Below are 25,813 nucleotides of genomic sequence, written 5' to 3'. Positions count from 1 at the left end.
ATGACGCTCCCCCCACCCCTCCCCAGCGGGCCCACGGCGCGTTGGAGATAATGCCCGTTTCTGACGCAGATTCCCATTTCCGGACCATCCAAACAGGCAGGTTTATTTGCAAACATCTGTGACAACTCCCAGCAATCGTCCCTCTGAAATCCCCTTCGTCCTAAAACAAGTGCAACTGACGCAAAACCGATCTTGCTTAGAACTACGTTGACATCACGAAAAATTGTTTGAACTTTCAACAGCCATCGACCGTGACTTGCATCGGGTTAAAACCCACCGCCAGTCCAAATCTGTGCCCCTTGGCCAGAGCAGAGCTAAGAAGGACAGCCGGAAACATCCACTGACTTCTAGAGGAACTCTTGGCCGAAGGAGGAGGAGGAGGGAATCAGAGAGCACCAAGGCAATTTGAATTATGCTTTGGGGAGGCTTTTCTTTCCACCGGGATGGAAACAGTGGCCCTGGATAGTTTCCCTGGGAGTAATTTAAGTTGTTCTTCGGAAGGCATGACATGTGAGTGAATGTGTGTGTGTGTGTGTGTGTGTGCCAGCGAGAGAGAGAGACAGACAGATAGACAGACAGACAGAGACCCAAAAGAACCGGGACTCATCAGATGAAGCAAGAAGCAACGAGCCCTGCTCGAAACTCTTCCGGAGCCCCCTCCAGTTGCTGGGTGGTTGGAAAGGCCAATGAGTTGAAAGCTGAGGTAAGTGTGTAGCCACCCAGACCCTGCCTGATGCTGGCTGCACGTGTGCTTGCGTATTCCTGAATATCGGCAGGGTCGGGAGCACCAGACAGAACCCGTTTCAGTCCCTGTGGCTAGGGCACGGCTGTTCCAACAACTGCCAAGTGCCAGAATGGCTCGGACGAGCATGTTTCTGGGAGGCAACGAGGCCAGGGCTCTCAAGTGGCCACGGGACTCCTGCCCCCACCCCTCGAAGGTGTTTGGTCGGGGTGAGATTTCCCCACAACGAGACAAGCTTGGTGCTGTTCGCGGAAGCGGCCCAGACGAGCTAAGAGAAGTGCACGAGCGAGTCATTTCTCCCAATCTTGCCGAGGCCAGGACAGAGCCTCTTCGGACATCAGAGCACCCTGGAGTCTCACCGGCTTCCCCCTTGCCCTTTGCTGATATCGAATTCCTGGGCTTCCCACCGAGCGAAGCATCGCACTAACTCCTGGCAGAGAGGAAATCCAAACCCTTGTTTCACTTTAGGGTCGGGTCTTGGCGAGTGGGGGAGGCTTCAACTGGGTGGGCCCCGGCCCCCAGCTTTGGCCAATGCCCCCCTCCCCAGGCCAAAGATGGGGCAGGGTTTGAGGGAGCACCAGGGGTTCATCCGAGTGGATCTGGAAGGTGGCAACAGCAAGCATGTGCATGCACACACTCACACACACACTCACACGTACACACATAGGCACGCATTCTCATGCCTAATCCACACAGTGTCACTGCATCTCCTACAAGTCATCTCTGTGGGTCAATTATTGTGGCAGGGGAAACACTGCTTGGTCTGGGGAGGTGGACGGTCTTTCCATTGTCAGAGTGACCCGCCGGGGGCTTCGAGCCCTGGCCGGAAAGCTCGGGCCACTACGGAGGGGCAGCCTGCTCTCCATGCCCCCCCGGCAGGCCCGGAACCTGCTGGGATGGGTTCAGCCCGTTCCCGGCCGAAGCGGAGACGAGCTCACAGGAGGATTTGCGGTCCGGACATCGCCTCTGAGGGCCGCTTGCTGGCTGGTCGATATTCGCTGGCTGATATTACCTGGAAACACGGACCCGTTCGGGTTGGCTTTACGAGGTCCCCGGTCTCGGGACACGAAGTATTTCTGCAGGGAGGGTTTGCTTAGCATCCCCGGGAAGAAACGAAAACTGTTCACATTCTTTAGGTCTGACCCGTGGTAAGGAAAGAGAAGGGATAGGTAATGTCTGTTACTGACCACACGAAGTTTAAACGGTAGAAACGTGGAGATTCAAGACCAGCTGAATCCAAATGAAGTCGCTCACGCAGAGACGAAGGGTAGGGGGTTGGGGGGATGGAGAAGAGGGGCGGCCGGCCGGGAGCCGGAAGGGGAGGGCCGGGCCGCTCAGACTAGCATGTGCCGTTTCCTGTGGAGGGCGAGGTGGTCCGAGCGGGAGAAGCTGCGGTCACAGTCTGGACATTGGAAGGGCTTGATGCCAGTGTGTTTGCGGAAGTGCCGGGTCAGCTCGTCGGAACGGGCAAATTTCCACGTGCATCCCTCCCACGTGCACTTGTACGGCTTTTCTCCTGCGGGAAGGAGGAGAAGGCGTGTGATGTCGCTGGAGAGGGAAGGAGAAGTCCAACGGGACCTACGGTTCTCCCTGGGTGGCCAGGCCTCCGGGCATCTGTCCCCACCCCGGGGCCCCTGGGGCGAGATAGTGGAACAAACTCATCCCGCTCCACTCTGCTGGCTGCGGTTCAAATGTGACTAAAAGGGATGTGGGGGCCGGAAGGCGGGGCCGGAGGCACAACGTGTTGCCCGCCTGGCTGGGGTGGGGACAAGGGAGAGAAGCCCTTCACCGAACCAACGGATCATCCCTGGTCAGCCCAGGCCTGAGCCCGGGAGGATTAGGGGGTCAACCACGGAGGCAGAGGTGGGGAGGACGGGCAGAGGAGGAGGAAGAGGGTTCTGGCCTGGGATGCAGTAAAACTTTGACTGATCCACTGCAGCAGTACAGGACTTACTGGGCTCCTCCTGAGTGCGGCACTCTGGACTAAGCATTTGGAGAGTACAGGCAAGCAATCAAGGGACACATCCCCTGCCCACTGGGGACGTGCTCTCTAACAGGGGAGATGGACTGGCGTAATGGCATTTATATTAGACCCAGCCCTTCTGGCAGAGGCTGCCAGGGCAGGCAGCTTTTCTGCAGGTAGTAGGCCTCTCATTCTTCCATTCATTCACTGTATCATATTTATTGAGTGCTTACTCTGTGCAAAGCACTGTACTAAGCACTTGGGAGAGTACAATGCAGAACTAAATGGGACATTTCCTTCCCACAACAAGCTAACAGTCTCCCCTTGGGTCACTTTACCCTTCTTTCAAGGGCTTTGTCAGCCCCCTAGACCTACCCTGCTCCATTCTGCTGACAGCTAGGAGCACATAGGCAGCAGAGATTTGAGGGTCTCAGGAAGGCTGCAGTGAAAACCTGGATGAGGCGTTCCCTTGGTCACTGCCTAGGAACAGTCCTGACTCTCACTCCTGGGGTATCTAAGGCACACGGGGTAGGGGATGTTTTGAGGTACGGGGGGGGTCACTCAGTTGTATTAGGTGCCGTCCACTGTGTTGGATACCACAAAGGCCTAGTGACTGGAGCACGGGCTTGGGAGTCAGAGGTCAAGGGTTCTGCCACTTGTCTGCTGTGTGACCTGGGGCAATTCACTTCACTTCTCTTTCCCTCAGTTACCTCATCTGTAAAATGGGGATTGAGACTGTGAGCCCCATGGGGGAAGGGACTATGTTACCTTATATCTACCCTAGCACTTAGAACAGAGCTTGGCACATAGTAAGCGCTTAACAAACCATTAAAAAAAAAAAAAGAGCCGTGACTTGGGTCACCGGGCAACCTTTTCCACAATCCCCTGCCTCTTCTCATGTTTCTCCCCTGAGAAGAGACTCCCCACCGGGCACCCTTTGGCCTCTCCACCCCACCAAAGAGGCCTCCTCTCTGCCATGTCTGCCCTGTCTGCCCTCAGGGCCACAGATCTCTGGTGAGAAAGCCCAGGGCAGGGCCGGCAGGGCCGGCGACGTGGGTCAGGAGAAGCGGGGATTGGCTTCCAAAAGCACCTACCTGTGTGCGTCCTCCTGTGGGCTTTCAAGTGAGAGCTCTTGGTGTAGACTTTGTTGCAGCCCTCGTAGTCGCAGCGGTGGATCCGGCGCTTGCGCTGCGTGTCTGGGGACTCCACGGGCAACGGCCGCTTCCCCGTCTGCACGATCACCGACGGGTGGTTCCTGGATGGAAGGAAGGCCGGCATTAGCTCCGTTAGTGTCTCCTCTCTGATCCATCCGTCCGCCCACTCATCCATCCATCCGCCCACCCATCTAACTGTCCACCCACTCAACCAGTCAATGGCATCTCTATATGTTGCCAATTTGTACTTCCCAAGCGCTTAGTACAGTGCTCTGCACATAGTAAGCGCTCAATAAATACAATTGATGATTTACTGAACACTCACTCTGCCCAACACCGTACTAACCGCTTGGGAGAGCACAAAACAGTACTATAGAGTTGGCAGACACACTAAAATAAATCACAGGGAAGGGGAGCAATTGAGATTAAAGATTTTTCTTTATAGTATTTGTTAAGCACTTACTATGTGCCATGCACTGTAATAAGCACTGGGGTAGATACAAGATCTTCAGGTTGGACACAGTCCATGTCCCAAGCATGGCTAATGGCTTTAATCCCCATTTTACAGAGGAGATAACTGAGGCCCAGAGAAGTTAAGCGACTTTTCCAAGGTCACGTAGCAGACACATGGCAGAGCAGGGATTAGAACCCAGGTCCTCTGATTCCCAAGCCCATGCTCTTTCCAAGAGGCCTCGCTGCTTCTTGTGCGCAAGTGCTGGAGGACGGAGGGGAGGGTAAGTACCCCAGTGACTGGGTGACCAGCTGACATAGTGGGGAGCTGGGGAGCCGACGAAGATCCGGCCAGCAGTGAGGACTGGTTTATTGCCATATGGGAAGGGATTAGCAAAACTAGATGCGAAATACCCAGGGCCGGGGCCTATCTAGATGCTGACAGTTCCCAAGGGCATCTGGCCTAGAAGAGATGGTCACTTCCAGGGCAGGGGAACGGGGAAGGGAGACCGCCCCTGGCCCCTGTGGGTTCCTACCCCTTGGGGAGCTTTGGTAATGCTTCCTCTGTTTGGAAATATTTTGTCCAAAGGGATTTTCATTTCTAGTCCGAGGAACTCCCCACATCTGGGAACGCAGGGAATTTTCCAACTCTTTTGCCAAGCTGGAGCCCCCAGAGCCTGCCCCATTGCCAATATTCTGCTCCCATGCCCCTTGTGGGCCCATCTGTGCCCATCCTCTCTCTCTGGCTCAGAGAGAGGAAAGGAGGGGAGAAGAGGGGGATTCTTGAGATGCAAAGTGGCCTAGTGGAGAAAAGCACTAGGTTGGGAATCCCGAGCTTCTGCTGTGTGTGATCTCGGGCAAGTCATTTCACTTCTCGGTGCCTTAGTGTCCTCAACTCTAAAATGGGGATTTAATCCTACTCCCCCCTACTTAGACTAGTGAGTCCCACGTAGGACAGGGACTGCGTCTAAACTGATTAACCTGTTTCCTACCCCAGCGTTTAGAATGGTGCTCGAATACTATTCTTTGCTGCTTTGAGCATGAAAAGGGGAGGCAAGCAGGAGACAATTAGTTCCGCTAAGCTTGGTCAGCAAAGCCCACCCCCGGAGCCCAGAGCAGAGTGTGGGGCGGGTGGGCCACACAGCCCAGCCCCAGCCCGGCCCAGCCCAGCAACGGCCACCACCCCGAGTCAGCCCACATCCTCCCTGCCCACGATCCTGACCCCACCTGTATCCCCCGCCTCCGCCGCCTGCCAAACCAAGACCCGGGTTCATGGCACCTGGTTAGAGCCGGGGAACCGAGTGCCCACTAGCTCTGCTCTGAGACAGACGGCAGTGGAAGCCCATCCCCCCAGGGACGGCAGGTGGGATTAAGCAGCACAGAAAGCAACTTTTAAACCCGGCATGAACTTTACACATTATTACAACTTTGCAAAAAAGGGTGTCAAGCCACAAAACCATACACAGAGCGCAGTCAAATAGCTTACTTTCCGGGTTCTGAAATACCCTTCTTCAAAAAGAGGCTCTGAGTCCGGCCCAGCCCCCTCCATGCTGCGCAGCTTGGCCCTACCCAGACACTGCTCTCCAAGGCCAGGTCGGACACAGAAGGCGCAGACCGGGCCCGGTGCAGAGCCAGCGCTTAGTACAGTGCTCTGCATGCAGGAAGAGCTCGATAGATACAATCGACTGACTCGGCCAGTGGGGCGAGCCTGAGGCTGGGGGATGTGGGAGAAACCCCTGCTGAAGTGGACGGTCTCCCCCTCGTCTGCTCAGGAGAGCAGGACACGGTCCAGCCTGGTCCACGGAGCCTGAGGGGTCTCGGCTCCTCCGGCTCATTCATTCATTCAATCGTATTTATTGAGCACTTACTGTGTGCAGGGCAATGTACTAAGCGCTTGGAAGTACAATTCAGGACAATCCCTGCCCACAACAAGTGTCACAGTCTAGAAGATGGGTTCACAGTCTAGAAGATCGACTGGCCGGCCAGTGTCCAGGCTGGGCCGGCCACTGCCCACCCTGTCGTGCCTCCTCCTGAAAAGGTGCAGGCCGCTTGTGACCAACAGGGCCGAGCGCCTGGTCAAACAGATGAATGAGCTGGGGACCCCTCAGAGCCCCCACCCAAATCTGCAGGCCCAAGAGGCCACTTAGCCAGGCCCTGGGCCCCAGCTGAGATGCGGGCAGCTGAGACAAATGTCTGCTGGGATCTGCCGTGCCTGCCTTTTTTTTTTTTTTAATGGTATCTGTTAAGCACTTACTATGCGCCATGCACCTGTTCTAAGTACTGGGGTAGATTTAGGTTGGACAATAGAAGTTAATTGGGTTGGTCACAGTCCCTGTCCCATATGGGACTCAAAGTCTAAGTAAGATGGAGTAGGATTTAATCCCATTTTGCAGGTGAGGAAACTGAGGAGTGGAGAAGTTAGGTGACTCGTCCGAGGTCCTATACCAGACCTATACCGTGCCTGCCTTTTTCCCCGGCCTCCCGGCAAAGCCCGTGACTAACAGGGCCCAACCCGGGGCCACCAGCTACTTACTCCTGGAGCATGACCTGCTGGGGGGAGATGGAGCCCATCAGTGGCGGAGACATTTCCTCAGGGTAAAAGTCCGTCTGTGGGGACTCCAGCCCGGGCTCCAGTTTGATCTTCCTCGGTAGCACGGACTTGTCGTACGACTCGATCACGGGCACTAGAACACAGGGAGACCCCGTCAGTCTTCCGTCACAAAGGGCCGGCTTCCCCATCTCCTCCCTGGCACCTACTCTGCGCACGACGGTGGTCCTGAAGGCCCCCCGCCCTGCGCCCACGGGCAAGCCTGAGCTACGCTGCTTCTCACTATTTCCTAAGCAGCCAGTACAGGGGCCTGCCCCAAGTGGCTGATCACCAAATGGAGAAGCAGCGTGGCTCAGTGGAAAGAGTCCGGGCTTTGGAGTCAGAGGTCATGGGTTCAAATCCCGGCTCTGCTAGCCGTCAGCTGTGTGACTTTGGGCGAGTCACTTCACTTCTCTGGGCCTCAGTGACCTCATCTGTAAAATGGGGATGAAGACTGTGAGCCCCCCGTGGGACAACCTGATCACCTTGTAATCTCCCCAGAGCTTAGAACAGTGCTTTGCACATAGTAAGCGCTTAATAAATGCCATTACTATTTTTATTATTATTGTTATATGCCACCACTTCTACGGGAAGATGCTTTCCCCGCGCGAACAGGAAGCTGACCACTGCCTCTCCAAGGAGAATAGTACCTCCCTCCGGGCAGGGGCACCAAAGGCAGGGGCAGCACAGGCGCAGGAGAGGTGAGGGGCGGCGCAGGTTGGGGAGGGGCGCGGGCAGGGATAATAATAATAATAATAATGATGGCATTTATTAGCGCTTACTATGTGCAAAGCACTGTTCTAAGCGCTGGGGAGGTTACAAGGTGATCAGGTTGTTCCATGTGGGGCTCACAGGCTTAATCCCCATTTTCCAGATGAGGTAACTGAGGCACAGAGAAGTTAAGTGACTTGTCCAAAGTCACAGAGCTGACAATTGGCGGAGCTGGGGTTTGAACCCATGACCTCTAACTCCAAAGCCCCGGCTCTTTTCCACTGAGCCGCACGGGCAGAAGAGGGGCACGAACAGGGATGGCACAGCCAGAGGAGGGACATGGGCAGGGGGAACAAAGGCAGAATAATAATAATAATGATGATGGCATTTATTAAGCGCTTACTATGTGCAAAGCACTGTTCTAAGCACTGGGGGGATACAAGGTGATCAGGCTGTCCCACGTGGGGCTCACAGTCTTAATCCCCATTTTACAGATGAGGTAACTGAGGCCCAGAGAAGTTAAGTGACTTGCCCAAAGTCACACAGCTGACAAGTGGCGGAGCCGGGATTTGAACCCATGACCTCTGACTCCAAAGCCCGGGTTCTTTTCCACTGAGCCGCATGGGCAGAAGAGGGGCACGAGCAGGGATGGCACAGGCAGAGGAGGGACATGGGCAGGGGGAACAAAGGCAGAAGAAGGGCATTGGCAGGGGCGGCACAGATGGGACAGCACAGACAGACGAGGAACGCAGGCACGGCACAGGCAGAAAAGGGGCATGGACGGGGCGGTAAAGGAAGAGGACGGACAAAGGCAAGGTGTGGCATGGACAGGGACAGCACAGAGAGAGGAGGGGCAGGGGCGGCCCAGGCAGAGGAGGGGTGAGGGCAGGGGAGGGGGAGGGTCCGGTACCTGGCAGGCCGCCAGAGGTGTCCATGTCGTCGGCCAGGACGGCGGAGACCATGACGGGCTGCTGGAGATGCGGGGCGTACATGAAGGGGACGGGCTGCACGACGACCGGCTGAATGACCGGCAGGATGCCGGGGCTGCGGAGGCCGTGGCGAGACAGGGCAGCCATGACCGGGGGGATGGCCAGGGGCATGCTGAACGGCTGCGTTCCAGGCGGGGACGGCGAGAACTTCTTCACCGGGGGGCTGGGCGAGCGCAGGCCCAGCCCGGGGGAGCCCCGACGCGGGGCCACCTGGAACTTGAGCGGCGAGGGCGAGCCGCCGGGCGCCGGGGGGGGAGCCTCGCTTGCTCACCGTCAGGTCCACCGGCTCCATCTGGATGCCGCCGGCCAGGCTGTCGGAGTAGAACTTGCCGGGCAGCACGCTGGGCGCCGAGTAGATCACGCTGTACTTGTTGGGCCTCATGTGCTCCGCGTAGCTGGACGGGTAGGACTGCTCGGGGCGAGAAGGGGGAGAATCAACATCAGGGCCACCCAGCCGTCCCAGTCTCCCCATCCCGGTCCCCGTCTCTCTCCGCGCGCCGCCCGGACAGTAATGCGCTGAGCGCCGACGATGGGCCGAGCACTGGACTAGATCAAGTAACTCTGGGACACAGGCCCTGTCCCACATGGGACTCGCCGTCCAAAGGGACAGGGAGAACCGGTATCTCATTCCCATTATACAGATGGGGAAACTGAGGCTTAGAGAGGTTAAGGTCCATGGCAGGCAAGCGGCGGGGCGAGGATGAGAACGCAGGTACCCTGACTCACAGGCTTGGGCTCTTTCTATAAGGTCTCGCTGCCCAGACATGGGTTGGGGACCCTGGAGCTCTAGGCCGGCTCTCTGGTTCGGGTCCGGGAGCGACCAAGTCACTGCCTCTAGGCCCTCCGTGGGGCTGAAGACCTGAAGAACCCCAGGGCTCCCGGCGGCTTGGACAGAGCCGTGGACAGGGGCCGCTGGCCGCAGGTAGGTTGGAGAGTCCCACGTGGAAAGCAGCAGGACTCAGTGGAAAGAATGTGGGAGTCCGAGAATCCGGTTTCTAACTCCAGTTCCATCACTTGCCTGCTGTGGCACCTCAGGCAAGTCACTGCTTTCTGCCTCAGTTTCCTCATCCAGAAAATGGGGATTCAAGACCCATTCTCCCTCCCTCGTGGATCGCGAGCCCCATGTGGGACAGGGACTGTGTCCAACCTGATTACCTTGTCTCTACCCCAGGGCTTAAGCCCAATGCTTGGCACAGAGTAAGTGCTGAACAAACACCACAATGATGATGGGAGTCCACTAGCGACCCAGCAAGCACTACCACATGAGGCCTTCCCTAACTAAGCCCTCATTTCCTCTTCTCCCTGCACTTGGATTTGCTCCCTTTCTTCATCCACCTCTCAGGCCCATAGCACTTACGTATGCATCCATCATTTATTTACTTACAGTAATGTGTGCCTCCCCCTTTAGACTGTAAGCGCGTTGTGGGCAGGGAACACTTCTGCCCACTCTGTTGTATTATACTCTCCCGAGGGCTTAGTACTGTGCTCTGCACGCAGAAAGCACTCAATAAATACAATTGATTGGTTGACCGGAGAAGAGCTCGGAAGGTCGGAGGAGCAGTCCTCTTTCCTGGGCTCTCTTCAGAAAGCAAGGACAGAGGAAGGGAGGGGAGGGGTCTTCCCGGAGCCCCGAAGCCACCCCCGCCCCTATTTTTTAAAAATAGTATTTGTTAAGCTTTTACTACATGTCAGGCACTGTACTAATCACTGTGGTAGATGCAGGATAATCAGGTTGGACACAGTAGGGTCCTTTTCCCTCGGGCGCCCAGGCCACAGCCACTGGACTGAAGGAAAAGGGAAAGGAGGAGACAGGAAGTGGGACTGTGATCTGGAAAATGGTCAAAGTCCAGCAAATCAAGACTGCATCTGGGGCTTTTAGGATTTCAAATTTCTAAGGAAAATAATGTCCTCAAATTGCTCACAACAGAGACAATGGAGACAGGAAAGATAAGGTGCCACAGTTCACAGCAGCCTGGCTTCTCCCTCTCACCTGAGTGGGCCGTCCCCCATGCCCCCGCACCTCGTCCCCTCCCCCTGGAGAAAAGGAGCCTCTCCCCCCACTGGAGGCCACAGTCCAGACTGAGGCCAGAACCAAGGTCCACTGGCAGGCTGCCGATACGAGCCTGCTTCAGGTCTGAGGCTCTCAGAGAGTTCACCAGGTTAACCCAACCTTCCCATTGTCCTTGGGGACCTGAGGCAGCCTCCAAGAGGCCCACAGATCGCTCGACTTGCCACAGAGAGGGGACACAGTCTGGAGCGTGACTAGGGACAGCCAATTGGAAACCTGCTGCTCCCCCAGGAGCCCACGGCTAAGGATCCGGCAGCAGCACAAAACCCCAGGAAGGTGACTCGCGGAGTCATCCCAACCATTAGCCTCAGAGTGACCGGGTGGTGGGGGGATCAGCCCTGGCTTATTTGGAGCTGGAGTTGTCCTGAACTGGCGTGAATGGGGCTAGGATGTCCAGGGCTGCGGCGCCCGGACCCCAAACCTTCCTTTCTCCCCCACCCGGGCTTCCTTCCCAGAATGGCAGCGAGCTGTAAGTGCCCGCCGGTTGCCACTCCCACCATCGAGTGGAATGGCTGGTGAAACCCACACTCGGCCGTCTGTGATACTAGGCCCGAGCTGGTGAACCAGGGAGGAGTTCACTCAATTTGCTCCCACTCCTGTACCTGGAAGAGTTAAGGAGGATCCAGTTGCCTTTTGGGGACCCCCATTCCTAGCCCTGCTGCGGAGGTCGAGGGGGCGGTGGGGGATGGCGCGGGCTGGGGACGCCCCTTCCCCGGCCGTTTGGGAGCGGGTCGCAACGTGGACGTGGCCCGTGGGGTAGGTGTGCTACTCTGAGAGGAGGCTTTCTTTCCAGCCTCTGATATGGGCTCAATCCCAAAACCGGAGCAGGGCGTGCCGGCCACACAGTTGTGTAGCCCCTGCTGCATAGCCTGGGCGGAGCAGCCAGGGAGGGTCCTGGCCTGAGGGGAAGGGAGGTGGGAGCAGGGGATGGGAAGGAGGCGGGGTGGGGGAGGGTGAAGGCGTGCTTCTGTTTACATTTGGCTCCAGCATTTCCTGCCAGGCCGGAGGCCAGGGGTGAGATGAGTCCCAGTCTGTGGGCCCTGGGCCTCCCACGGGCTGGGAGACACCCCGAAGCCGGGAGCTCCACCCGACCGGGATCCGGGGATGGGGGGAAGGTCGGGCTAGCTGCCAGTTCCCCCCCAATCCAGGCAGATTTCCTGGGCCCAGGAGGAGCGGGGCTTCACGGGTCACTCGGTCCCGTGGACGGGCCTGAGGACCCCGAAGAGCACCGGGCCGAGTGGCCGACAGTGCCAAGCGTCACAGTGGCTTAGGGCACCAGGCCCCTCCTCCGCACCGGGCGAGCCTCTGCCCCGCAGCGCTCACTAGTCAATGGCCGGCCAGCCCCCGGAGCCCCACGTCCCGCAGCCTGAGCTGGAGGGGCAGGGACGGGGATGGGGAGTACGATGGCCCCGGGCGTCTCCCGACGCACAGGGCACAGCCCTGGTGGGAACGACTTCGCCAAACCAGCTTTTCCTGGAGCCCTGGTCTGACTGCCGGCCTCCCGCCCGCCCTCCCGGTTCCGCCCTGGGAGCCGGAGCCGGGCGTCACCCGGAACGAACTTTGGATGCGATCGCTGCCCGGGAAAGGCAGCGTGCCAGGTGCTCCAGCCCAGCCCCTCTGGTCCGCGTCCACGTAGCCAAGGCCACAGGCTGCCGGGGCTACCGGGGCTGCCGTTCTCAGTGAAAGGCTTCGCAACCGGCGACCGCCTCCATCCCTGCCCCGGTCCCCGGCCCGCAGCCAGCGGCATCCCTTGGTGGAGGCCGCCCAACCGGGCTCTGGGACGGTCTCGGGATACGGCCCGGTGTGGCAGGGCTCAGAACTTACCGCGGAGACGGGCTCCATTGCCTCCTGCTTAACAGGGACGGGGTCAAACATCAGCATCCTGCCAGCCAGGCCCTCGGGGGAGTCTGCGCCGCTCCTGGGAGACAAACGGACCGGTCAGCTCCACACCAGCCACCTGCCAATGCTCGCTCTCCCACACCACGTGGCCGGGCACCGCCCCCTCCCCACTCCCACAAGCCACGCTCCAGCCACTCGGGCCGACTATGTCGCGGGCATGGCCCTCCCTCCCCCTTCTGGGGTTTCAGGGGGACCCCCGCACCGTGATCATGCAGACCCCGAGTTTGGGACCTGAGCCGTCAGCTGGGCCATCCCCTCTTCTCAGGGTGCCCCGCTGGGGCGACCCCACATGAGCACCAATCTGACTCTCCAACAAACACCCCTCGGGCCGGCAGGAGCGAAACTCACCGGCTCTGCCCACCTCCCCACTTTGAACCCAAACCCCCAGCCGTGCCCCCTGGGCCAACGGGATCCGTTTACCCGCCTGAGGGGCGCCCACTCCGGGCCGAACCGAGTCCAGGGGTCAAACTCCACGTGGCCCCCAGCGACCTCCCTCCGGGGCGCCTCGGGCGACGGCCAGGCCTGCATCGGCGGGGGCGGGAGGCTCGGCACGAAGCTGGGGGCCGAGTCCAGATGGGGAACCGGGGACGACGGCACCGAGCCGATCGACATTCACACCCGCCGGCGTTCCCCTCCTCCACCAGGGTCCCCTCAGCCAAGGGCTGCCATCTCCAGGCCGCGACCCCGGACGCATCCGGCGGGCGACGGGCAAGGAGAGGCAGCACTAGGGTCCCTCCTCCCTCTCCAGCTGCCCAGGTGGCGTCAAGCTCTTGGGTCTCGGCCCTCCTCCGTTCCCTCCTCTGCCCCGGCCACTCAGCCAATCGCCGCCCTGGTCCTGTCTCAGGGTTAATCAGGGCGTGGCGATGTAGCCACCCAACTTGAACGGTGGCCACGAATATTGAATGAGGGCCTTGACTGCACTCTCCTGCCAAGTCCTTCCAGTAGGTGGCAAACTAAATCCGCACCACCAACACCAAGCAAGTTCACCCTTTGAGGAATTGGACTTGTACAGATTTATTCTATTTATTTTATTAATTTGTTTTGTTGTCTGTCTCCCCCTTCTAGACTGTGAACCTGCTGTTGGGTAGGGACCGTCTCTATATGTTGCCAACTTCCCAAGCGCTTAGTACAGTGCTCTGCGCACAGTAAGCGCTCAATAAATACGATTGAATGAATGAATGAATGAATGAACCCAAGCCTTCCCCTTGGAACCCTCCACCCAGCGGAATTTATCTCCAGGGGTTATGTCCTCCGCCTTTAAGCTGGTCACACTGGACAGCCCCCAAAATAATAATAATGGCATTTATTAAGCGCTTACTATGTGCAAAGCACTGTTCTAAGCACTGGGGAGGTTACAAGGTGATCAGGTTGTCCTACGGGGGGCTCACAGTCTTAATCCCCATTTTACAGATGAGGGAACTGAGGCCCAGAGAAGTGAAGTGACTCGCCCAAAGTCACACAGCTGACAGTTGGCGGAGCCGGGATTTGAACCCGTGACCTCTGACTCCAAAGCCCGGGCTCTTTCCACTGAGCCACAACCCCTTCTGGTTTCAGGATGGAGGCAAAGAAGCAGAATTGAATTTGAGAAGCAGGGTGGCCTAAGGGTTAGAGCACGGGCCTTAGAGTCAGAAGGACCTGGATTCTAGTCCTGGCTCTGCCACGTGTCTGCGGGTGACCTTGGGCAAGTCACAACTCTGTGTCTCAGTGACTCCATATGTAAAATAAGGATTGAAACTGTGAGCCCCATGTGGGGCATGGACTGCGTCCAACCTGATGAGCGGGTATCTAGCCCAACACTTTATACAGTGCCTGGCACCTAGTAGGCACTTAACAAATCCGATTAATAAAAGAAAAAGTTTCTGCAAAGTTTCCTTTGCTAAAAGCCCAAGAAGAGAGTTTTCAAGCTCAGGCTGGGGAGGAACAGGCCAGCTTTTTTAGAGCAAGAGCATCTACCATCTGCAAAGCTAAAGAAATCAATAAATCTGAACTTTTCAGAGAAACGAGGCAAGGGATGGGCCTCCTCCCCTCCCCCTCTCCACCCCTACCGCTCAGACTCCCAACTTCGGTAGCAGGAAGAGTCCAGTTTTTTCCTGGCCGTGGAGTTTGGGGGTGGGACGACGTTTCAAGTTTCAGACTCGGAAGCCTATTCAGCTCCCAGAGGAAGCTCCCCACAATCAATAACACCATCCGGGGCCCCCGACGTCTAGCAGAGCTGGACTCTAAAGGAACAAAACTGCGGTGGGCAAAGCAGACTCCCCAGGCCCGGAGCCTGGGTTCAGGGGAGGTGAGCCCTATTTCGCCCCCACCGACTCCCCACCGCCGCAAGCTTACATGATCTGGGCGACACTTAAGCAGGCAGGAGAGCCAGAGGAGAACTGGTAACTGGGAGAAGCTGTTTTGCATGAAAATGTTCTAAATGGTCCCAAGTTAATTATTGAGTTTCAGATGAAATGCAATGATCCACTAAGCAAACATTCCTCCCTCCAGTTCCTCTCTTTCTGCCACCAATTTACTCTGCACCCTTCTCCCCGCCCAGGCCCTTGGCCCTGTGTGTTGTTGGGGTGGGGGGTAGGGGGGGAGCCCCCACCCTCCCCCCCCACCCCTCCCCAACCACCGCCCTCCCGGCCGGGCAGCCCCACCCAGAGGACTGCTGCCAAGGCGGTCCGACTTGTCCAAACAGGACGCGGCCGTGATAAGACTCTGCCCACACCCTGCACTTCGGAAAGGCGAGTGAAGCAATTGATTCCGCGCATTAGCAGGGACAGGTGCGAGCGAAGGTGAAGTCTGAGCAAGCTCCTTCCCGACTCCAGGCCCGCATCCGCCCCTGGGGTGGCAATGTGGGGGCCCCCCCGAGCGAAGGACGCACCTTTAGGGAGACGCTTCGGCCCACTGCCGGCCCCACCGCAGGACAGGCCCGTGCTCTGGCCACGGCGATGCTCATCTGACCCTGACTCCAGAGGGACAGGGGCCACACCCGGTTCGCCCTGGCCACGGCCCCCCACGCCCAGGACGCCAGGGTCCCACCCTGCCCCTCCCGGGAGGGTCCCCCGCCCCTGGACTCCACCCTGCTGCCACCTCCCGAAGCCAATTCCAGGAATCCCCGCCCAGGCCGGGGAGCCGGCAGCCTGGCATTAGCAGGAAACATACAGAGGCCCAGTGGCCGGAGGGAGCCCACCCCAGCCGCTCCAAAGCCAGGCGGACCCGCTGCCAGACACTGAGAGCCACTGAGGGCAGGAGGGGCCCGCAGACCCGGGAGCGGGCATCCCTCACAGCTGGGCCCCCAGGGCCAGCACCCCCAAATGACTCCACTGGAGAATCCCGGTGGCCAGCTCCTTGGCCGAGGGTCAGGGTGGGCCCGGGGGTACCGCCACCTCCTTCCGGCAGCGGTTGGTGTGCAAGCCCGCAGGGCCTGGCATCGAGCCCCCGCCCCCGGGCTCTGGCACCTCAGCTCAGACCACCCTGGAGGGGCAGAGCCGGGGGTCTCCGACCTAGACGGGCAGGATGGGAGCCAGGAGCCTCCCCTGCCACCCCCTGAGGTGTTCCCCGTACCAACTCCCAGGGTCCCGTCTCCCAGCAGGATGGAGTCTGGGCCGCCGCCCCGCTTCCGGGGTCAGCGCCCGTGCACGGCTACAGCTCCACAGGTTCCAGCTCATCCCCTGCTATGCCCCTGCCGGGGCCAGGCAGCGGCTGACGGCTCACCAACCTCCTCTCCCAGACAATAATAGCCATTGTGCCCCGATGGCCCGGCCCGGCCCGGCCCCCTCTGAGGCGGCCAGGGGGAGGCTGCTTGTCCAGCAGCAGCTGGGGCCACCGCCAGGAAGCGGACCCCTGGGGAGGGGCAGCACACAAGCCCAGGGCGCGGTGCCCCCGCCACTCCCCTCCCCCAACCCCCGCCCCGCCTGCCCGTCTGGGGCTCAGGATGGGCAGGGCCTCGGCCAAGGCCCGCGGAGCTGCACACCCGTCCGGCGCCCCTGGACTTTGCCCTGGAGCCTGTGAGGGACGGGCAGCCTTTCCCTAAGCCAAGGACAAAATCCCCTTCTGGCTCTAAGGTGGGGGAGGGCCAGAGCCCCGTTCCAAGCTGGAATCGAGGAAACAGAGGCCCGAGATGGGCGTGGACGCTGGCCCAAAGCAGCGATGGGAAAGGAGAGGTCCAGCCTCCCAGGGTTGCAACACTCCAGAGGGGGCTCCTGAGGCCCTCCGCCTGCCCTCTCCCAAGCCCCCCTCACCACCTCCCAAGGGGTGTGGGCCACCAGGACGCTCCACCCTCTCTGCTCCACCCAGCAGCAAGGCCAGGACAATCAGCTTCAAGAAGGCCTAGGCCAGGAATGGCCAAACTGCAGCTCACGAGCCACCCGGGGCTCCCTTCTCCTGCTGCGCGACTCTGCACGTGGGCACTTTGACTTATTGTGCCGCTGCGGCAGGCCGCAGGGGTTGCCACTCCAACCTCCCCAGCCACCAGCCAAGTGGCCCTGGCCACAAAGAGGGGTAGTGTCATCCCACCCCGCAGCCCCTGCCCTAGTTGTTCCACGCTTACTGCCACTGCTCCCCCCCGGCAACACCCGGAACCCCAGCTCTCCGCCATCCCTCACCGGGCTCCAGGAACGCCCACCCGCCGTCCCAGCGAAAGGAACTCTTTTTGATCGGCGGCTCTTGGCCACATCTCGGTCCTATTAGTGGCTCTTTGTTTCGTGAGGCTTGGCCACACCGATCTAGAGTGAGGCTCAGGCCCGGAACAGCCGGGGGTGGTGGTGGAGACCGGGCCTCCCCTTGGAGGGCAGGTGGCCTGAGATCGGACCGGCGGTCACCTGGAAGACGGGGGCGACCCCGATCCGCCAAGGCAAAGACTCTGCTGTAGCTGCAGCTTTGCTCACCGGTCAGGAGGAGCTGCTTTTCTCTGGCCCCGGATGGGAGGGGACCACAGAATCAGAACACAGAAGGTCAGCCCTCGGACACGGTCCCCACGGCTAAACCCTCAGTGTCCCCACACTCTCGGGTTTCCTGCCAGAGCCGCAGCAAGACAGGCCCAAACCCCGATTTCCAGTCAGGGAGAAGTGTCCCAGCAGACCCTTAGCCACAGAAAAGAGACAGGCTCCTAGGTTTCCGTCTGCATCCGGGGCCTCTTCCACCCTCTCCTTTATTTTCTTCGCTTTAGACTTCAAGGGAGAGGAGAAAGGCGCTGGCCCCTCCTTCAGACAATGCCCTCCTTATCAAGGCAGACTGCGGTCTGGCTTCCTGTCTCAAGCTCCTGCCTGGGCCTTCTTGGCTGAAGCAGGAGAAGCAGGTCTGGAGGAGAGTGAGCAGAACATACCCGGTCTCCCCAGGTGGGTGGGCGGCAGGCTGGCGCTCATAACTGGCCGTGACCCTCCCCCGCTCCTCCACAACCAGTCAGGGGGAGGAAGAGCGTCCAGTGGACGAGCTGAGGAGCTGGCTGAGATGCCAGGGCAGCCATTAAGGCAACTCTACACTTGGCTTTCTCCCAGGCCTCCCTTTTCCTCACTGCATACGCGAACCATTTGCCACCCAAACGCACGGCCAGGTAGAAAGGGCACAGACCCAGGAGTCAGAGGACCCGGGTCCTAATCCATCCCGGCTCTGCCACTTGCCAGCTGCGTGACCTTTGGCCGCTCACTTCACCGCTCCGTGCCTCAGTTTCCTCGACTCTAAAATGGGGATTCCCTACCTGTTTTCTCTCCTACTTACATTGCGAACACGATGCGGAACCGGGTCTGTGTCCAACTTAATTATCTTTACCTGCCCCAGCGCTTAGTGCCCGACACAGAGTAAGTGCTTAACAAATACTACCACTACTATCATCGCTAGGCCTCGAGGAATTTTTCTTCTCAACCCAGCCGGCGGACGACGCAGCCACAGGGGAAGAAGGGACGATCTCCAACCTCTGACAGACAGGCAGAACAAACAGCGTGGCCTTATTCTATGCCAAAGCTGACTTGGAAATAGAAAGCAAGGGGGAGCAGAGCTGGGGGGTGGGGGTGAGGGGAAGAGATCGGGGGACAGAAAAAGACCAAAGATGAATGGGACTAGGAAGAACGATTCAATAAACCTGGATGTTCTCAGAGTCCGAGGCCAGCCCGTTCCCCAGTGGACTGAAGTTTGTCAGTAATTACAATGAGTCTAGGTACCAGCATCTGGACACCTTTCTCAGTTCCTGCTGATGCAAACATGAAAACCCCCTCAAGTCCTAGCTGTCTGTTTCTCCGACACGCCGCTGGGTTAGCTGGCCTCCCCTCACCCCCTGCACCCGGGACCACCGCTGACAATTATTCGATCTCCAAAAAGGGAATGCCGACAGCTGGCTAAAAAGAAATCAGGCAAGTTTAACGGGCATGCCCCGATGCGCCCGCAAGTCAGCTGGGAACAAAATCCCCAGAGCTTCCCATCTTGACTGGGCCAGAGTCTGGTTGGTGAGGGCTTCAGGCACGTTAACGGCGGAGGGAGGGTGTTCTTTACCGCACAAGCTTAAAGATCACATCAAATGTCATCTGGCTTTTCCTGAGACAACGCTGTGAAAAGGCCCACCTCTCTGTTGAAGTGAGTCCCAAAGTCTTGGCCAGCACGCTGGCTATTTCAACAGCTTTCCTGGAGTGGAAGCTGTTAAGAGTCAGACAGCCGTGGACCCCTCTGGTTTGAATGCAGCGTGGGGGGTGCGGGGGTGGTGGTGCGGGGGACCCTTCTCCCGAGGGACAGCCCCCACGACCATTTGGCATCACGTCTCTAATCCCCCCCGAGTCAGAAATCCCATAAAAGGAAAAACAAACTCACCAAAAATCAATGTTGATTTTCCAAGAAATGTCTTCCTTAACTGATTTCTGTAGAGGCAATAAGAAAACAGCCTGTAAAATCATATTTACCAGGGAACACAAAATCATATTTACTGGGAACAGGCTGTACATGCTGAATTTTCAGAAAAGAGCAATTGCTTTTTTGCATTTCACATTCCTTTTTATTTATGCTAAAATGCATACAAAAGAGCAGGAAAGCATGACAGACAAGGATCATGCTTGGCGATTCTGCAAATCAAGCTCAGGGAAATAACAATAACCATCGAATTTAAAAAATCCATCCATCAATGGCATTTACTGAGCGCTCTCTGTGTGCAGGGCATTGTACTGAGTGCTTGGGAGGAGTATGATACAACAGAGTCGGTGGGCAAGTTCCCTGCCCGCTAAAACAGCGAAACTGTTCGAATATAAAAACTCGAGGGAGAATGAGGTCTTCGAGGCACCGACTTTGGTCCAAGTTTGGAGTCACAATGGTGTCATTCTCTTCGTGAGTTTAGCAAAGGCCCAAACGAGGCAAAATTCGTTCCCAAAGTAAGTTTCTCTTCCATTTGCAGTTCTCTCTTCTTAGCTTTCGTTTTTAATCCTTTTCCAGAGTCAGCCCCAAGGCAAGAGGAACTCTTCCTGTCCTCCAAAAGTCTTCCCGGGGGCTCTGCGGGGACAAGACAGCCCATGCAGATTTTTATAGCCCAGTTTTGGGGCTTTTGTTTCGTTTCGTTTTGTTTTTTTAATTCCCTTTCAAAGCGTATGCAGGCGCAGCCGGCGGGGCAACCCCAGTTGCTTAAACCTTTTTTTTCCAAAGAAGAGCCCTTCGGGGGCTTCGAGGAATCTCCTGCATTAAATCGAGCAAATCTCCAGATAGGGGAAGGCGCTTAAGATTAAAGTCCGTTGCATTTTCTCGATTCCCAGAGTGACCACTGTGTTATCTTCGAGGCAGACCAGGATTCTCCTTAAAAAAAACAGCTCCAAGCTGCTCTTTCTGCCCTTCCTCTCCCCGGGGCCAGGGCCAACGTGCTACACACATACACGCCAGCCCCCCTCCCCACTCCCCCAGCGGAGCTGGCCTCTCTCTCAGCAACACAATTTTGGGGAAAAGGCCTGCTAATGCATTTATGTCGTCGCCCACTCCCACCCCCCCAACACACACACACACACACACACACACACACACACACAAACACACACACAGAGACACATGCAGGCCCAGTGCAGCCAAGGGTGTGTGTGAAGAGGTTAACTGACTTCTCATTATGACATAACGCAGGCATCTTGGGCAATCCTGAGTGTGTAGAGACACGATAACTCCCTGGGTGGGGATTGGGAGTCGAGGGGCAGGGACAGGGGCCAGCCCTGGGCGACTGATCAGCAGAAAACTGCCTGAAACAGGAAAGAGCACACACATATGCCACTTGGAATGTATGACGCAAGCCCCGGCCCTGGAACAAAGCACAGGAAACAGCTCGCCTGCTGGGCTGGGGAGAAAGCCCAGAGAAACATTTAGGTGCCCCCGCCTCCCTGACCTGATATTCATGAGCAGCTGGAGGTTTTTAAACAACAACAGGGGGTGGAGGTGTTTGCTCTCTGGGTGTGAATAATGGCACCGGCCTTTTACATGGGACCTGCCCTATTTACAAACACGGCAACCACACAGTCAACATCATCAGGGAACATGTGATTTGATCATATTCCGACGGCACAAAGGTCTCCTAAATTACAGCAGCCTGGCTCCGGATCCCTTCTCCTGACCGCCCTCTCCCCCTCCCCCAAAACACGCACACCATACATCCCCCCTCCCCTAAAACACCACCACCTCCTCCCGCCTGCGAGGCACAACGGCGCGGTGCGGGCTGGACCGGTGCGGGCTGGACCGAGAGATATCCTTGGAAACTAGGGTCCCGGGTGCGGATCCGGCCCGGTAGCCCCCGGCTAAAGGCGTGACGTGGGTCGGAGAGGGGTGGCCATCCCAAGGGGGGCTGGGTTTCATCCTTCGGGGCCGCGGGGGTCCCTAGGCCGGCGCCGGACCAAGCGGCTGGAGGGACGGGGTGAACCCAGAAGGGCCTTGGCCCCCTTGCTCATTTGCTTCCAGCTCCATTTTCCAGCTCTCTCCTGGTCTCCTTCCAAGACGACTCTCCCTCTCCCCCCCTTGCAACTGTCGGTGCTGCTTGCCAGCCCGGGCCTGTCCGGCCGGGCTCCTGGGAGGAGAGGGGGCCCGGAGCCCCGGCGGGGGAGTTGCACTGGAAAATGGCATCCCCGTGACCATAGTAACCGAGTCGACGTTACTCTCTGGCAACTTTGCGGTTAAAAGCCTAGCGGTCGGTCGTATCGGGTCTCTGCATCCCTGCTGTTCCCTGGGGGGGCGGGGGGGGGTCTGTCTCTGAGTGCCTGCCTCTGGTGTCTGTCTCCTCTGGGTGACCGCCTCTAGGTACCTTCCTCTTGGTGTCTGTCTCTGAGGGCCCGTCTCTGGGTGCCTCTGAGCGTCTGTCTTTGGGTGCCTGTCTCTGGGTGTCTGTCTCTGAGCGTATGTCTCCAGGTGTCTTGTCTCTGGTGTCTGTCTCCTCTGGGTGTCTGTCTCTGGGTGCCTGCCTCTTGGTGACTGTCTCTGGTGTCTGTCTCTGGGTGCCTGCCTCTTGGTGTCTGTCTCTGGGTGCCTGCCTCTTGGTGACTGTCTCTGGTGTCTGTCTCTGGGTGCCTGCCTCTTGGTGACTGTCTCTGAGCATCTGCTTCTTAGTGCCTGTCTCTGGGCATCTGTCTCTGGTGTCTGTCCCTGGGTGCCCGTCCCTGGGTGTCTGTCTCAGAGGGCCCATCTCTGGATGTCTGTCTCTGGGTGCCTGTCTCTGAGCATCTGCTTCTGGGTGCCTGCCTCTTGGTGCCTGTCTCTGAGCGTCTGCTCCTGAGTGCCTGTCTCTGGGTGTCCGTCTCTGTGTGCCTGCCTCTTGGTCACTGTCTCTGGTGTCTGTCTCTGGGTGCCTGCCTCTTGGTGACTGTCTCTGGTGTCTGTCTCTGGGTGCCTGCCTCTTGGTGACTGTCTCTGGTGTCTGTCTCTGGGTGCCTGCCTCTTGGTGTCTGTCTCTGGGTGCCTGCCTCTTGGTGACTGTCTCTGGTGTCTGTCTCTGGGTGCCTGCCTCTTGGTGACTGTCTCTGGTGTCTGTCTCTGGGTGCCTGCCTCTTGGTGTCTGTCTCTGGGTGCCTGCCTCTTGGTGACTGTCTCTGGTGTCTGTCTCTGGGTGCCTGCCTCTTGGTGACTGTCTCTGAGCATCTGCTTCTTAGTGCCTGTCTCTGGGCATCTGTCTCTGGTGTCTGTCTCTGGGTGTCCGTCTCTGGGTGCCCGTCCCTGGGTGTCTGTCTCAGAGGGCCCATCTCTGGATGTCTGTCTCTGGGTGCCTGTCTCTGAGCATCTGTCTCAGAGGGCCCGTCTCTGGATGTCTGTCTCTGGGTGCCTGCCTCTTGGTGCCTGTCTCTGAGCGCCTGCCTCTTGGTGCCTGTCTCTGAGCGTCTGCTTCTGAGTGCCTGTCTCTGGGTGTCCGTCTCTGTGTGCCTGTCCCTGGGTGCCCGTCCCTGGGTGTCTGTCTCAGAGGGCCCGTCTCTGGGTGCCTGTCTCTGAGCATCTGCTTCTGGGTGCCTGCCTCTTGGTGCCCGTCTCTGAGCGTCTGCTCCTGAGTGCCTGTCCCTGGGTGCCAGTCTCTTGAGTACCTGTCCCTGGGCTTTGACTTCCAGTCACCTGCCCGGTTGTCGGCCCCGGCCCCGCCCCCATGAACCCCACACCCCGGGCAGGTCACAGGGCGGCGGAGGCCCCCCCCCCCCCCGGCCGCCCACCTCCGTGCCCCTCCGTGCCCCTCCCCGCCCCGCCCCCCGGCGTGGGAACTGTCCCGGCCAGCCGGCAGGAAGCCCAAGCCGGTCGGTAGCCCGGGGGCCGGGCCCGAGGTCACCGGGAGGGTCACCGGGGGGGGGGGAGAGGGGGCCCAGCCGGGGGCGGGGGAGGAGGGGCTTTCTGCAAACCATTCATTCATTCATTCAATCGTATTTATTGAGCGCTTACTGTGTGCAGAGCACCGTACTAAGCGCTTGGGAAGTCCAAGTCGGCAACCTATAGAGACGGTCCCTACCCAACGGCGGGCTCACAGTCTAGAAGGGGGAGACGGACGACAAAACCTATTCATAAAATAAATAGAATAAATACGTGCCAATAGAGTAATAAATCCGTACAAACATATATAAATAGAATAAATATGTACCAATAGAGTAATAAATCCTTACAAACATATATACATATATCCAGGTGCTGTGGGGAGGGGAAGGAGGTAAGGCGGGGGGGGGGGAGGGGAGAGGAAGGAGGGGGCTCAAGTGTGGGAAGGCCTCCTGGAGGAGGTGAGCTCTCAGTAGGGCCAAGTTGCAGCCCCGGCCCAGCCGGACTTATCCCGAGGGTCGCGGCTCGGGGGGGAAGGAAGGGTCCCCGGGTCGTGTGAGTCCCGCCCCCACCGCGTGCGTCCGTCCGTCCGTCCCGGGCAGCTCGGAGGCCTGCTTGGAGGCGGCCCAGGGGTCCCGGCCGTCCGGCCGTCCGTCTGTCCGGCCGGCTGTGGGGCTCTCACCGTGTCTCTGGCTGTCTGTGTCCGGCTCCTCTGCCCGTCTGCGCGCCGCTGTGCCCTCCCGCCGGCCGGCCGGCTCCCGGTCCTCCTCCCGGTCCTCCTCCTCCCGGTCCTCTTCCTCCTCCTTCTCCTCCTCCTCCCCCGCCGGTTGTGGGGCCGGGGCGGGGCGGGGCGGGGCGGGGCGAGGCCCTGGCACCGACCGGCTCCCCTCCCCTCCCCATCCGTCCCCCTCCGCGCCAGTCACCCGGGGACAGCCGTCCCGCCCCCTGCCCTCCCTAAGCCCCGGGCCCCCGGGGGAGGGGGGCCGTCTGTCCCTCTGTCCGTCCCCTCCCTCCCTCCTCCTCCTCCTCCTCCCGGGCTTCCTCAGCATCCCGGGGGCGTCCCGGATCCGGGAGGGGGGTTCCAGGGATCATTCAGTCAATCGTATTTATTGAGCGCTTACTGCGTGCTCAGCACTGGACTGAGCGCTTGGGAAGTCCAAGTTGGCAACACCTAGAGACGGGCCCTACCCGACGGTGGGCTCGCAGGCTAGAAGGGGGAGCGGGGGGGCCCCGGGATCGGGGGGATGTCCGGGGGTGGGGGCCCGGGACAGAGGGGGGCCAGGGATGGGGAGGCCCAGGGCGGGGGGTGTCCAGGTGTGGAGGGGTCCGGGGATCTGGGGGGGTGCGGGAGGGGGTACGTGGGGGGTCCAGGGATTCGGGGGGGGGTCCAGGGGTGGGGGGATCCCAAGGATCTGGGGGGCGATCGGGGGGGGGGTCCGGGGGTGGGGCCCGGGACAGGGGCGGTCCAGAGGGGGTCCAGGGATGGGGGGGTCCAGGGGTGGAGGGGTCCGGGAGGGGGTACGTGGGGGGTCCAGGGATTCGGGGGGGTGTCCGGAGGTGGGGTCCAGGGGTGGGGGGGATCCCAGGGATCTGGGGGGGGGGTCCGGGTGGGGGTCCGGGGGTGGGGGGGACCAGGGATGGAGGGGTCCCAGGGATCTGGGGGGGGATACCGGGGGGCGGGGATGGGTCCCAGGGATCTGGGGGGTCCGAGGATTCGGGGGGGAGGTCCAGGGGTGGGGAGGTCCGGGGATCGGGAGGGGTGGTCCACGGGGGGACCCGGGTCCGGGAGGGGGTACGGGGGAGGTCCAGGGGGGTCCCTGGGTGTGGGGGGTCCGGGGGGAGCCCGGGTCCGGCGCTTTCCAGGGGTGGGGGGTCCGGGGATTCGGGAGGGGGCCTGGGGGGGCCCGAGGCTGGGGATCCGGGGGGGTGTCAGGGGGTGGGAGGGGGAGGGACCGGAGGGGCGGAGGGGGCGGGTTGATGGTAGCTCACATCCTGTTGGCAGGCGGCTGCCGGCGGCGGCGGGGGGCTTCCCGCTCCGCCGGGGGCTCCTGCGCCCGGGGCCACGGGGGCGGCCCGTGCCCCTCCCCACCGTGCCCTCCCCCCGCCCCCCCGGAGGAGCAGCGGGGCTCAGTGGAAAGAGGCCGTGTTTGGGAGCCAGGGGTCATGGGTTCTAATCCCGGCCCCACCACTTTTTAGCTCTGTGACCTTGGGCAAGCCACTTAACTTCTCTGTGCCTCAGTTCCCTCACCTGGAAAATGGGGATAAAGACTGCGAGCCCCACGTGGGACAGCCTGATAATAGTAATAGTAATGGCATTTATTAAGCGCTTACTATGTGCAAAGCACTGTTCTAAGCGCTGGGGAGGTTACAAGGCGATCAGGTTGTCCCACCGGGGGCTCACAGTCTTAATCCCCATTTTTACCGGTGAGGGAACTGAGGCCCGATCACCTTGTATCCCCCCAGTGCTTAGAACAGTGCTTCACACATAGTAAGCACTTAACAAATGCCATCATCATCATCATTATTATTATTATTAGCGGGCCCGGGGC

The 25,813-nt window shown here is 59.4% G+C and overlaps 1 protein-coding gene across 1 annotated transcript; it reads right to left on the bottom strand.

The window, feature by feature from the left end:
* Positions 1–70: 70 nt before the first annotated feature.
* Positions 71–23,983, bottom strand: KLF3 (Kruppel like factor 3). Its single transcript, XM_038752679.1, is given in 8 exon segments — positions 71–2,258; positions 3,800–3,960; positions 6,843–6,993; positions 8,518–8,836; positions 8,838–9,005; positions 12,489–12,582; positions 19,344–19,390; positions 23,947–23,983. Coding segments are annotated over 6 exon segments (1,038 nt in total). The 5' UTR covers positions 12,546–12,582; positions 19,344–19,390; positions 23,947–23,983; the 3' UTR covers positions 71–2,076.
* Between the last annotated feature and the right edge of the window lie 1,830 nt (positions 23,984–25,813).

The sequence above is a fragment of the Tachyglossus aculeatus genome, chromosome 10, assembly GCF_015852505.1.
Source record: "Tachyglossus aculeatus isolate mTacAcu1 chromosome 10, mTacAcu1.pri, whole genome shotgun sequence".
NCBI classification, from domain to species: domain Eukaryota; kingdom Metazoa; phylum Chordata; class Mammalia; order Monotremata; family Tachyglossidae; genus Tachyglossus; species Tachyglossus aculeatus.
The sequence above is the reverse complement of the archived record's forward strand: the minus strand, read 5'-3'. Positions and strand labels throughout refer to the sequence as shown.